Source organism: Cibotium barometz, chromosome 24 (assembly GCF_041138505.1).
Source record: "Cibotium barometz isolate CiBa-2024 chromosome 24, ASM4113850v1, whole genome shotgun sequence".
Lineage (NCBI taxonomy): Eukaryota > Viridiplantae > Streptophyta > Polypodiopsida > Cyatheales > Cibotiaceae > Cibotium > Cibotium barometz.
This window is the reverse complement of record NC_141069.1, coordinates 46,440,731-46,453,429: the sequence shown is the minus strand read 5'-3', so window position 1 is coordinate 46,453,429 and position 12,699 is coordinate 46,440,731. Positions and strand designations below refer to the sequence as shown.

General features: G+C 38.9%; 1 protein-coding gene across 7 annotated transcripts in view; it reads left to right on the top strand.

Moving 5' to 3' along the window:
• The first annotated feature begins 10,478 nt into the window (after nt 1–10,478).
• Nucleotides 10,479–12,699, top strand: part of LOC147625369 (putative LRR receptor-like serine/threonine-protein kinase At1g67720) — a 110,229-nt gene continuing 108,008 nt past the window's right edge. For 4 of the 7 annotated variants that reach the window (XM_086818711.1, XM_086818710.1, XM_086818708.1 and 1 more), the window contains exon 1: nt 10,479–10,761. In XM_086818711.1, coding sequence (XP_086674837.1) covers nt 10,680–10,761 — 82 coding nt within the window. In that variant the 5' untranslated portion in view covers nt 10,479–10,679. The remainder of the gene's footprint in view (nt 10,762–12,699) is intronic. The other 3 variants (XM_086818709.1, XM_086818705.1, XM_086818706.1) reach the window with 2 other exon arrangements.

The following is a 12,699-nucleotide window of genomic DNA, read 5'->3' as shown; positions in this document are numbered from 1 at the left end:
TAATTCACATAGAAATGACAAGAAATAGACACGACAAGCACCCACTTCAAATATCATGCAAGAGAGTCACTTTGAGAATTACGAGCATATTCAGGAGCCAAGTATCCATAAAGTATCATCTGAAGCTATAATGTAAGAAACACCTCTAGCGCCTTCATCATCTGTAAGAAACACCTCTAGCGCGTTCATCAAAGAGTTGTACTTGGCGTGGATGTTGAGCAAAGTGCTGCTAAAATCAAGAACTTTGTCAAAGCTCTTTTTTACAATATCCTTATTATCAAATCTCTTCCCTTGTGTAGAGCTTCAATTTAAACACATGAGGAGGTCTAAGAATTCTTGGAAAAACTACCATGAATGGCTAGAAACTGAGCTAGAAACATGGTTATAATGCTTAGTTAATGCTCAATGCATGCTCATACGTGGCAACACTCATAACTATAGCCTATGTGGGCCTTCAAAGATCCTCTTCATCAAACATTAGATCCGTCACCACCATAATGATGACCTTCTACCACCCTTAGCATTGCAAATCAATACGTTGAAAGAGGTATAAACTCACAAAATTGCATATATCATCAAGCAAATTTTATTTACACATGCAAGCTAGTGCTATCACTTCTTAAAGTGACAAATCCATTTGTAACTATGCCTCGACCCCCAACTAAAACAAAATATTTCTTAAACCTACATTTTACAAAGGTATGCCATAAACACAACAATCAAAAACTTGATGAACATAGCAAAATCACATGAAGTCTCTCTTTTTAGAACCATTAAGAACAACCTAAACACATCAAAAGCACATGAATTCTTGTTTGCAAAACCATTAACATATGCTAATATATACTAACCAATGTTTTTACACTGATGTAGTCCTACTCCATCTCCAAGAATTAAAGTGGCATGTCCACTATGCCACTAATGTTATACTGCTACAAAAGTAAGATTTCTAAGTTTTTTATGGACTCTCGAGCTATGACTACATTAACCTTTGCATCATATTTAGTGAGCTCTATCATTGCAAAAGCACAACATGGAGAGAGATCTTAATACACTAAAATTTATAACATGAGCCCAGCAACAAAGTGGCATGTTTAGGCCTTAATCTTGCATCTACAACACACCGCTTAAGCTTGCACACACCATTTGATCTCTATACCACAACATTCATAAGTGGCAATATACATACAATTTACTCTCAAGCTCTATAAACCATTATCTACAATTCTCATGGAATATTTATACTAGGAATGAAGTTTACATTGATGTGGTGGCACATTTTGAGATACTTTACTACCATACTTTTTAAGGAGGTTGAATACACATCATATTAACCATAAATTAAAAGAGTACTGAAGTATGTTAAGCACACACACGAGCATATGCACACACTCACACTCCCCTCTACATAATTTCAATAGTCATTATGGTCATTACTACCCATGACCACAATAGCACTTGGAAATTGCTTTATGATGGACAATATAGAGTGGAGGAGATCAATGGTGTGAAGAAGAGAAATCTAATGCGAGAGAATGCCCTAGAAAATGTGAACGCATGGTGATTCTTATGAAAAACCTTAGCAATCCATGATGTTAGTATGTGGTTGTTGTGGAAGAAACAATATGCACCATAACCAAACCCTAATTATCACATGGAGGAAATAATGTAGTATTAACAAACCCTAATTCTTATGTGAAATAAAATTAGCGTACTTGATTATGTCTCCTTTGGGTTGAGGGTAGGATATTCTCTCCCACAAACAAGTGCAAGCTATCTTTGTTTACATCTCAAATGTGCAATGGATGATTGTCAAGGAGAACTTTTCAAAATTGTGATATTTTTCTTATGCTCTTTTTTGTTTCTTATCAACCCTTTCTGTCACCCTTTTTATTTCATCGTGATAAATGTTTTTCTTATCTTCTAGATTCTTTTGAGTTTGCACTAGCTTGTCTCTTAAGTTATTATTTTAAGCTCCAATGCGAGTGAGTGAACCTTCCTAATTTGCTAGATACTTTCTTAAGTACTCCTCCTTGGCTTTGTGATTTCTAGGTAATTGTAAGTAACCTTAAGGTCTACTGATATTTTCTCCATTTTGGCCATGTTGTTTGTTTTTTTCTGTGTAGTGATGGCCCTACTGTTGGCCTCGTGTAATTGGTGTAATAATACCTCATTCTTCCTTTGCAAATTTGCTAACTTATCCATGGATCCTTTTGTTTGTCCTTGTGTAATTGTTGCATTAATCCCTTATTGTGTAATTGTTTATCCTTGTGTAATTGTTGCATTGTTTAATTGTTTGTCCTTGTGTAATTGTTGCATTAATCCCTCATTCTTCCTTTGCAAATATGCTAGCTTATCCATGGATCCTCTAAATCTCATAGAGGTTGTAGCCCATTAAGTCATATGAAATCCCCCACTTTCCTCCATAAGTAGTGTATTCAGGTTTTTCAGTAGAAGTGGATTCCTCACCTAGAAGATTTCTTTGCAATTGGGAAAGAGATACTTTGGGAGGCATTGGGGAATGTAGCTCATGGAAATTAGGGATAGGCATGTCTAGTTGAAGTTCCTCATTTGTAGAGCTAAATATTGGCCACCTTCTCTTTTGGATGACTGCCTCCACGGAGGGATCCGTAGTAGGAGAGGGGATTGCGAAAGATGTGGGTTGTGTGGAATGGGTGGTAGAAGAGATAGGTAAGGGAGGGTGGGATAGTAGAAGTAGGTGATGTTGGAGGAGTAGGGTGGGGTGGAAATTAGCATTGGAGGTGTTGAGGATTTTGGTGAAGAGAGGGAAGTGAGGTTGCCATTAGGTGGTGGCAAGGCTACCAAACAAGGACAGGGTATCCATAAATCCTAGTTCCACATTCTATTAAAGGGCTGTATGAAGGAGAGTTATTGTTGTGACCAACAGGGTGTTGAGGATGTATGGGTTATGAATAACTTGCATGTGGTTCTTCATGTATAACTGCATATCCTTGCTAAAACCATTCATCAACTTTGCCAATCATTAACTTTATCATTTAGAATGACCCAGAAAGGCTTTTTGGGGATCATGTTGTACCTCTCAAACCCTCTCCTAGATGAAGAGGGAGATGACTATGTAGCTGATGCAGAGCATGTCATCTGCAATGGCCTCATATAGTATTCCATTATTATTTAGTGAAGTTATGCCATCAGTTGTGGATCATAAGACATTGTTGAAGCCATAAGCCTAATAATTTAGAGGTGAGGCATATGTGGTAAGTGTAGACCCCCCCATTGAGCATGAAGACACAAGTGGCCTAAGATACCCAGTGGATAAACTGCACAATGAGCTCACCATGAAAGCCTATCTTTCAGATATTTGCCAAGCTTCATAGAACCAACTCCTTCAATTCAGCTTTCACAAAAGGTTATCTCGGCACCAAGAAGCACTCTGGAGAGCAAGATTCCAAGTTGTACATAATGCCATCATCTAGGACCATTTTGATGGAGATGATTCGGCATAATCATTAGGCCTGACAATAGTTGTTGTTGGAGAATGCACAGGCAGACTCATAAATAGAACAACAAAGAGAGAGAGAGAGCAAAGAATATGGAGAGACTTGGAAAAGATCACCTTTTATAATAGCAACAAGCTTTACAATGGCAATAGCCAATAGAGGTGTTGAACAATGTGCACAGGAATGGATTGATCAAGTGAGCAATGGGAAGACACCTTATATAGTGATGTGGGAACTAGTCGGTAGCCCCTAGAACTGCTGCATGACTAGCCACACATGGAGAAAATATATAAAATACCCAAAAATAAAGATACAACCCCATAACATTGAGATGCACTAATTATAACACCCCCTCTGCAGCTCATAGTGTGCAAGAGTCTAAAGAAGGTAAGTTGATGAAGATACAACCATGGACCCTCCAACATCGCGAGTATTGGAATCACCTCGAAGAGCTCACCCAACCTGTTTCCTTGAAATAAAATGCCACCATGAACAGCAAGGAAACTTGCTTGGCTACGAATTCCCACACAAGTTGTAGTGAACTCTAAGAATAAATGATGAGCTACTGGACACACCGCGCCCATAATCCCCAATAGTGGATAGAAAACACATCACGTTCAAAAAGCCTTGAAAAATGAACTTGGAAAACAGATCCAATTCATAATCTATGCTACATAAAAGATAACCATGTCGTGCCAGATGTCTAAGGCATATCTTGGAACTCCGAATCACGGTCCCCATGCACCAGTAAGTGGAGCTACAATCAGCCCCCTCTCTTGTCCACAAGCCTCCATAGAAGAGAAGTATACCATCTGGGTCCTCCTAAGCAAAAAGCGCCCTAGGATCCCTAGAAGTGGTACTAGAAGAATCTGTATCACTATCGTGTGTTGTGTCTTTTCCCTTTTTTTGAAATGAAGACTTGCCCTTGGTCTTGACCTGCTTCTTGGACAAAAAATCCTTGGGCAGATGTCCTCTCTCTTCCTACAAGCAGGAACTCTGACCTTTGTTTTGAATTGAAGTAAGTGCCTAATTAGAACTGTTAAGAGACACCTTTATCTTACCCTGAGAAACGAGGAGGAACTCCTCCTCCAAGAGTAGGGAGCTAAGATCATCAAAATTCAAATGAGTGGATGTGACCTAGCACCTCAAAGCTCGAGAAATCACATCATAGTCTGGGGGAAGCTTGGTGAGGATAAGTGCAGCCAACTGAGCAGAAAACGAAGCAGCACCCATTGTCATAACTGCTCATGGATAACCTTGGCCTTCATGAGGAATGATTGCATAGAACTGCCTGGAAGGAATAACAAATTGTAGAGTTGCCCTCGCAAGGTAACTTCCCTCATCAACGAATCTCAAGCAAAGAGATTCTTCAATTTAGACCATACATGATGAGCACTGGTGAGAGCTTGCACGGCCTCCTCTATGATGGTCCACCTACAAGCACTGAATGCATCTTTGAATCCCGATTCTCCCAGTCTTGCAATTCTCCAAAGAATTCATCCTCTTAATCTTGAGTCCACCGCCTAGAGTTTTGAGGATGCTCATGCTTCTTCTCACTACCCTAAACAATATCCCACAAACCGTTGTGGATGAACCAAACCTGCGTTTGTAGCTTCCAATGGGCATAGTTGGGTCCTTTTAACTTGTCATCCCTGTTTGTACATGGGGGAGACATACCCATAGCAACAAAAATCACAAAATCAGCCCCTCTCAAACCTGAGAGAAAGAGACTGGACATTAACAAAAAAATCCAAGAACCATCAGGAACCTCCTATCGAAAGGGCAAGAACTCATGGAGGAAGAAGAAAATGTAGTGCCACAAGTTTGGCAACACCATATGCAAGAAACTCACCAATCAACTAATGCCGGCGGAGCATAAAATGCAGGTTAAACCTTCACATCTTTCCTCTATAGAAGAAAACACAGCCAAGAAACTCCATAGCTTGCCTCTATAGAAGAAAATGCAGCCAAGAAGACTGGCCGGCAGAGCAAACATATGCTTGGTTAGACCAGAAAACATAATAGAATGCAAAAACGCAGCCACTAGTTGTCACACTGAACTACAGCTAGGAGAAGTTATGGAAGAAAAATGCACAGTATAGTTGAAGAAGATGACGAGAAGATTGGAGAATGGTGGAGCATTCTAAACCTAAGTGAGTGATACCATGTTGGAGAATGCATAGGCAGAAGCATAAACATAACAATAGAGAGAGAGAGAGAGAGAGAGCAAACAAGATGCAGAGAGATGGACAAGATCACCTTTTATAATAGCAACAAGCTTTAGAATGGCAATACCCAGTAGAGGTGTTGAACAATGTGCACGAGAATGGATTGATCAAGTGAGCAATGGGAAGACTCCTTATATAGTGACTTGGGAACTAGTCAGCAACAGCCCCTAGAACTGGTCGACTGCTCCATGACCACAACTACACATGGAGAAAATATATATAAAATACCCAGAATAAAGGTACAACCCCATAACACTGAGATGCACTAATCCGAACAGCGTCCTTGAGGATTCATGCTGCTGATGCAAGCGTGTAGAACACGTATCCATCTACAAAAATACATTAACTAGTGCTAATTTTGAATAGAATTGATAATATGCATATTATTTGATGGATTTTGAAATGCTAGTATAAGCTTAACACGATGTAATGAGATCCTTACCACCACAAGGGTCCTTATATGTTACTTGTAGTTATAGTTTGGAGAGGTGCCTTTGTCAAGACATTGTGTGGACCAACACTGATGGATTTTATCGACATTTCAAAAGTTTTAATCCTTGTAGAAGGATGTTGAGGTAATTAGCATGTAAGGTCATAGCTATGTCGTAGATTTTGTTGCCAGAGGTTTGGATTTTGTTGACATTTCGACAGTGTTGATCCTTACAAAAGGAAGTTGGGGCAATTAACATGTAAGGTCATAGCTGTGTCATAGAATTTGTTATCAAAGGTTTGGATTTTCAAATCTAGAGAGATTTATTGCCTTGGTAGTACCCTTGGGATTTTAATAGAGTCTTTGGTACCCATTTTTGTCACAATTTTATTGTAGTGTGGACTTCACCTCCAGGTGAAGTGCACATTTTGTGATGGTTTTGTTTTTGTTGTTTTGCATGTACTCTTTTTTAAGTTTTTGTCTTCAATGGATAACTCTAGCCAATGTTGTAGATTTTGGGAGAGCCAAGGAGGGTACTCAACACCCTCAACAAAAGGCCGTGCATATGAGTCAACTACTGAAGTATGGTGCGACAAAGTATGGATTCGGAGAAAAGGCATGCCAGCTCGCATGATTTGTAAGTTTTCTCTTTGCCATTTTTCACTAAGTTTACTTTGTGTGTCATCGCTACCCTTGTCATATCTCATGTATGTTAAAATATTTTGTAGGAAAGGGTAGCAGGTCGCCCCCCAACGTCTAGGGAGAATAGGTACCACAAACACCACAATGAAGCAGACACTTGGGAGTATCTCAAATGCCAAGGAGTGGTCACCAAAAGAGCTACTCAATAAGCTCCGCAGGGCAACTTGTTGAGACTCTAAACTTGATTTTTAATTACCACCCAACTTGTTTTTCTTGTGGCTAACGTGTTTGCATTGTATTTTTTTTAAAACGCAGGAAGACAAGGATGTTGAAAGTGATGGTGATGATTTAGGTGGTGGTGCACGTGGTGAAGATGCACGCGAAGATGAAGATAAAGATATTGAATTAATTTAGTTGTGTCTTCATATTTATTCTTTTTTGGAACATAAACACTTTTAGTATTTTGCAACTTTGTATATAATTTGAAAGCAATAAAAACCATGACATTGTTTTGTAAATTTTTTTTGTGCTTTAAGTGTTTTTTTTGTGCAGATAGTACACGGATATAGGCATGCACAACTATACACAATGCAGTGCACGTGGTTGTATGTGCCACTGTAAACACAACTATGTACACTGCTCTATAGAAGCCACTATATGTGATGCTATAGACAAAGTTATATGTGCTGCTATACATGAAATTATATGCGTGGCTATATGTGCTGCTATAGCCACCTGTTTGGTAGTCACTTACATAGCTATACTTATAGCCACTTGAATGTTTTTTTCAATTTATGGATCTCTTCATGCGGCTATGCTCTTCAATTGTTTTAATGTCCCTCTCCCTCTATCCTTCTCTACTTCACACACATCTACACACCTACACAAATCTACAAACATTCACACAAGCACACACCTACATCCATCTACATGAACACACCTACATCCATCTACACACATGAACACACCTACACACATCTACACATATACATGCACCTACACATCTACACACACACACAAACACACACACCCTTCTTGATGGATCCACACACACCCTTCTTGATGGATTTGCACACCCCATTGATGCAAACACACACACACACTTCATGTATCACTGGCAATAGGAATAGGACTTACCTCGATACTCAGGGGGTTCACTATATGTAAACTCTCTATATCACGTGTGTTCAAGGCCTAATTAAAAAACCCCTTACTGTAAATTTTCATGAAAAAAACACTCCCTTTTTCTATTCAATCTATAAATACCCCCTTTAAATGGTACCCTTTCGTATGTAAAAAATGTAAAAAAAGGAAAAAAAAACCCTTCTATTGAACCCACGTACTACGCTTACATATTTATGAGTGACCTCCCCGAGCCTTGATAGCGTTCCCTTTGGGCCTTAAGATCATGTCTTGCCATTGCACAAAATGTGTCTATTCTTCTCAATGCATATACAGTCTGGGTTCCACTAACTTTGTATTTATACTTTAGTTTGTTGACTTAGGTTAAATATTGGTAGATTAGGGTTCCAATGCTGGCCTCTTCAAGAAACCCGCATCACCGGCATAACACTTCTTACCATTTTTGTTTCTATTTATTTAGGAGCCCTTATACGTAGCTCTAATGGAAGATTCCTTGCATGAGTCCTCTTCCTGATGCAATGTAAGATAATGCATAAGGGTGTATGCACAATAGCCGTGTTTATGCATAGCTCATGAGAGCTCATACATAATTCATGAAAGGTTGTACAGAAAGGGAGCTCATGTATAGCTCTCATTATACATAAGAGAGGTTATATAGGCTCTCTTTTATTCATACCTTATTATACATAATCTCCCATGATAATGCATAAGAGAGATCTCTTTATACAAATCTCATTAGAGCGTATGCATAGCTCTCATTATGCTAAACTAAAAGCATAGAGAATAATACTCGATGCATGGACAACGAAAGCCACATAGAATGATACTCTATTAGGGAACAATAATCTATTCATGGAGAACAACGTAATAATATTTTAGATATAGAGAACAAGACTCTATTCATAGAGTATATAGGAGAGAGATCATGCATAAAGACTAAAATTTACACATAAGTAAGGATGACGAGAATTTACCTCATGAGAGTATGCCAATGGAAACTCTTGAGGGAGTGTATTGTTAAGACGAGAGCTACCCAAGACATTCTTGAGTCACATGTTAAAGTGTCTTTCCCTAACACCTCAAAGCATGTTCCATGTTTTAATTGGTTGGGGATACACTTACCTACACATGTGCACTTGCATCTTTCCTTGTATGCTCAATAACACCAAAGCCAAAGGAAACTCCTAAGGGAGTGTATTGTTAAGACGAGGGCTACCCAAGGCATCGTGCATGCATGGCAACTTACACAACTGACCAATGGTTGCTACATGTGCAGCTCGTATGTGAGTGGGGGACATGCATGTTCGTGGGGTTTGTGCGAGAGAGCATATATGAGTGGGTGTGTATATGTGAGTGTATGTGATTGGGGAGTGTGCATAATCCTACCCACCCACCGCAAGTATTGGCATCATTGCATGTGAGATACATGCATCTTGTCTCGAGCATGTTAAAGAATGTAAATAAGAGTGAGGTTAGTGGAAGCATACCTTTTTGGAGTGGTCACATGGGAGAAGGAAAGTTCCACTCGTGGCCGTACTCCATGTCCTGCTTTGGCAGAGGGCATTATTGCACTCGACACAAGGTACTCCATTCACTTGAGGCACTCTTGTTAGTCCTCACTTTCTAATACATGACCGACTCTAGTATAGAGTAAATGATGATGGGTTAAATCATTGTCTAAGTACGTATAAAGGTACTATGGATAGAATGAGGTTTGTAACCTCATTCTACCCAATTTTATTTAATATATAGAGTTCATATATACACCCGTATGTTTGTCAATATATGCATATATTGCCTAGGATACCAACGCATATATCGATGTTTTCATTGAGACGCCCGACAATTATACCGATAGTTCCATAACGATAATGATACCAATGTTGTCAGCTTTTTTTCTTCCAAATACAGATCGTCGATATATGTATCTGCATTGGCTAGATCCTTTGTAATGCATAACACTAAAACTATCAAGTTAGTAAGGCCACTATCTGATATCTAAACTAGGCCTATGTGTCAAGTTACTCAATCATGGCTTCTCATCATAATGAGATGCTTACATAACATGAGCTAACTAAACCTTTATATACAGCAAATGTTGATACCTTAAACTAAGGACATACATGACAGGAATCAAAACTAAACCTTGTTTGTGTATGTGCCTGTATATATTTGGGGAGAAAAGAAGAGCTAAGAGAGGGCAAGAAGAAGCCCTCAACACATAATTCAAAACCCACTAACATACAACATACTTGATTTGTGACGGCCTACTTTTTCCATTAAAAATCAGAATTTGCAGGGGGATGTATATAAACCAACGTTTGAACTGTATTTTTTTGACATGCATTTGAAAAACTTGCCTTTAAAAGGGCCAACACAAATCAACCCTAAGATCAAACGATGAAGTAAACATTGCTTATCAACAATCACCAAACGGTAGTTGTTAGGTCTTAAAGTGTCAATGAACTTTGTTTTGGTTGAAGGATCCGGGAAAACTTTTGTTGTTGAAAGGCTCCAAAGGCTTTGAGACCACTGGTGTTCCGTCGTGGTATGTTGTCGTTTGTTGGCAGAGCATACAGACCTCACGGGTCTTCAGACAACGACGATTAGGAGCTGGATTGCCAATGAGTCTCCTGATCCTTATCCTGAAAGAACTGTAGAAATCATGCGCTTAGTATCGCTAACCTTACTCATCACATTTTGTTCATAGTACTCCATACTATAGGCGCGCTGGGCAAGGAGATCACAACGGGAAACATGCAGAACATGTACACTCTACTGATCTGTCTGCTGGCACTGTTCACGCTCTTGCCTGCTCGCGCATCAGGACAGGCGTCAGGTGTGCACTCATTTCACGTGAAATTTTCGAGTATAGCGCTCTCTTAAATTCTATTGCTCATTCTGCTTGGCCCGTGCTCACCAGCAAGCTGTTTGGCTTCCAATTATCTCAGTTGAATCCATTGTCTTTCCTCACTAGACAAAAAACCGTTGGCTTGCAAACCCTGTTATTTCTAGCTAGAACACTCAACTGTGGTGCAGGAACCTCCGAACAGGTTTGAGGATATTTACTTTTGGTGATTAAAGAGAGAGCTTAGGAACTTTTTTAAGAGCTGAGAACATTATGACAGCTGGTTCCGCTCTCTCAACACAGTCTGTAGGTGGACGTCCACCGAGTTTTGGTCAACCCAGGCCCTAGATATATGGTGGTCGTATCCCTACAACCAAGAATACATTCGATTTCCCTTCACTGCTTTTTCAATGGAGTAGATGAAAGTATGACGTACAATAGCGTCTCTTATCTTAAGGTCTAAATATCCTGATTATTTCCAGTCTTTTCTCCAGAAAAATGCATGCATACGTCCACATAATCTTTTAAAAATGCCTTCACAATAATTATGTCCAACTATGACAAGGTTGTTTTGAAGGTTGTGCATAATCTTGCCTTATGTAATCCATTGTGAGAACTGGAGGAGAATTGTTTTTTCTTCAAAGCTCTCGAGCAATCCAAGGCTGGAGTTTTATTTTGTAATTTTTGTTTTGGATTTTTTTACAATTTTGTATAGGTATGCTTTGACTAGCATTTATTGTTTGTGTAAGTATTGTTATTGTTTACAACATAAAGTAAATCATCATGCAATCCAACAAGGGTGAAGGATTAGGCTTAAAATTTTGTTTATGTATATTTTGGATTTAGCTTGTGATAGCAAATTTTTGAGTGGTTAAATGATGTAGTACTTGGAAACATAAGAATTGCCACCCTTGACCTATTTGGATGCATAGGGGTTATCATGTCCACGTTAGAATACATCAACTCATGGCAAAGTACCATCTTAATAAACTAATAAAAGGTATGTATGGTTTGTCACTTAATACACTGTTCTCTTGAACCCACATGGTACTCCTACATAATTGAGATATAAAATAGGCTATGTTTGCCAAATTCATCTCATTTATGCAAACTATAGTCATGGGACTACGTGGGCATGATCTTTATAAGCACTAATATTTTCATCTTTGACAACTTTATAAGTCTTGTCTTGAAGTTTTTTGTGGAGGAAAACTAATTTTTTGTTTATCAAAAGTATAGTTATATCAACCATAGCCAAACTCAAATCTCTCTTTCCCCTCCCTCCTCCTCCCCAACCCCCAAAAAACACACACACTCTCTCTATATAAACAATTACATACTTTTTCCAATAAAGGCTATGTCATTGTAGCATCATTGCTCAAAACAGATGACAAACTTTTCTTTATCTTAGTTAACCATCGGTTGCTTCATCCTTGAAAATGTTAATTAGTAATTCCAACTTGTTTCAATCCACTATTTGGGTTACAGGTCATCTTCCCTTTACCTTGAATCTCCCAAAATAGCAAGTTCTGTCCAAATTGGGAACCTTTTACTAGCTAGGAAACTCGTTGTTGTAGATTCAAAGTAAAAAGGAATATGGAGCCCTAGCCTAGATAAGGGAGAAACATGTAATATATGGAGTTTATTTGTATTAGAGACCTGGGGAAACACGTTTCTAATAGTAGGTCCTAGATAACCCAATTTTCAAGACCCTAGTTCAAACAACATTATTTAGTTTGAGAATTCTCTCTCTCTCTCTCTCTCACATACACACACACACATATGAACACAAAAACAAACAAACACATGCACACTTCCTCCCCCCCCCACACACAGACACATTAAAACACAAACACATGCACACCTTCCCCCCCCCAACAACACACACACACATAGTCACACACGTATACATACACAAACATACATAGA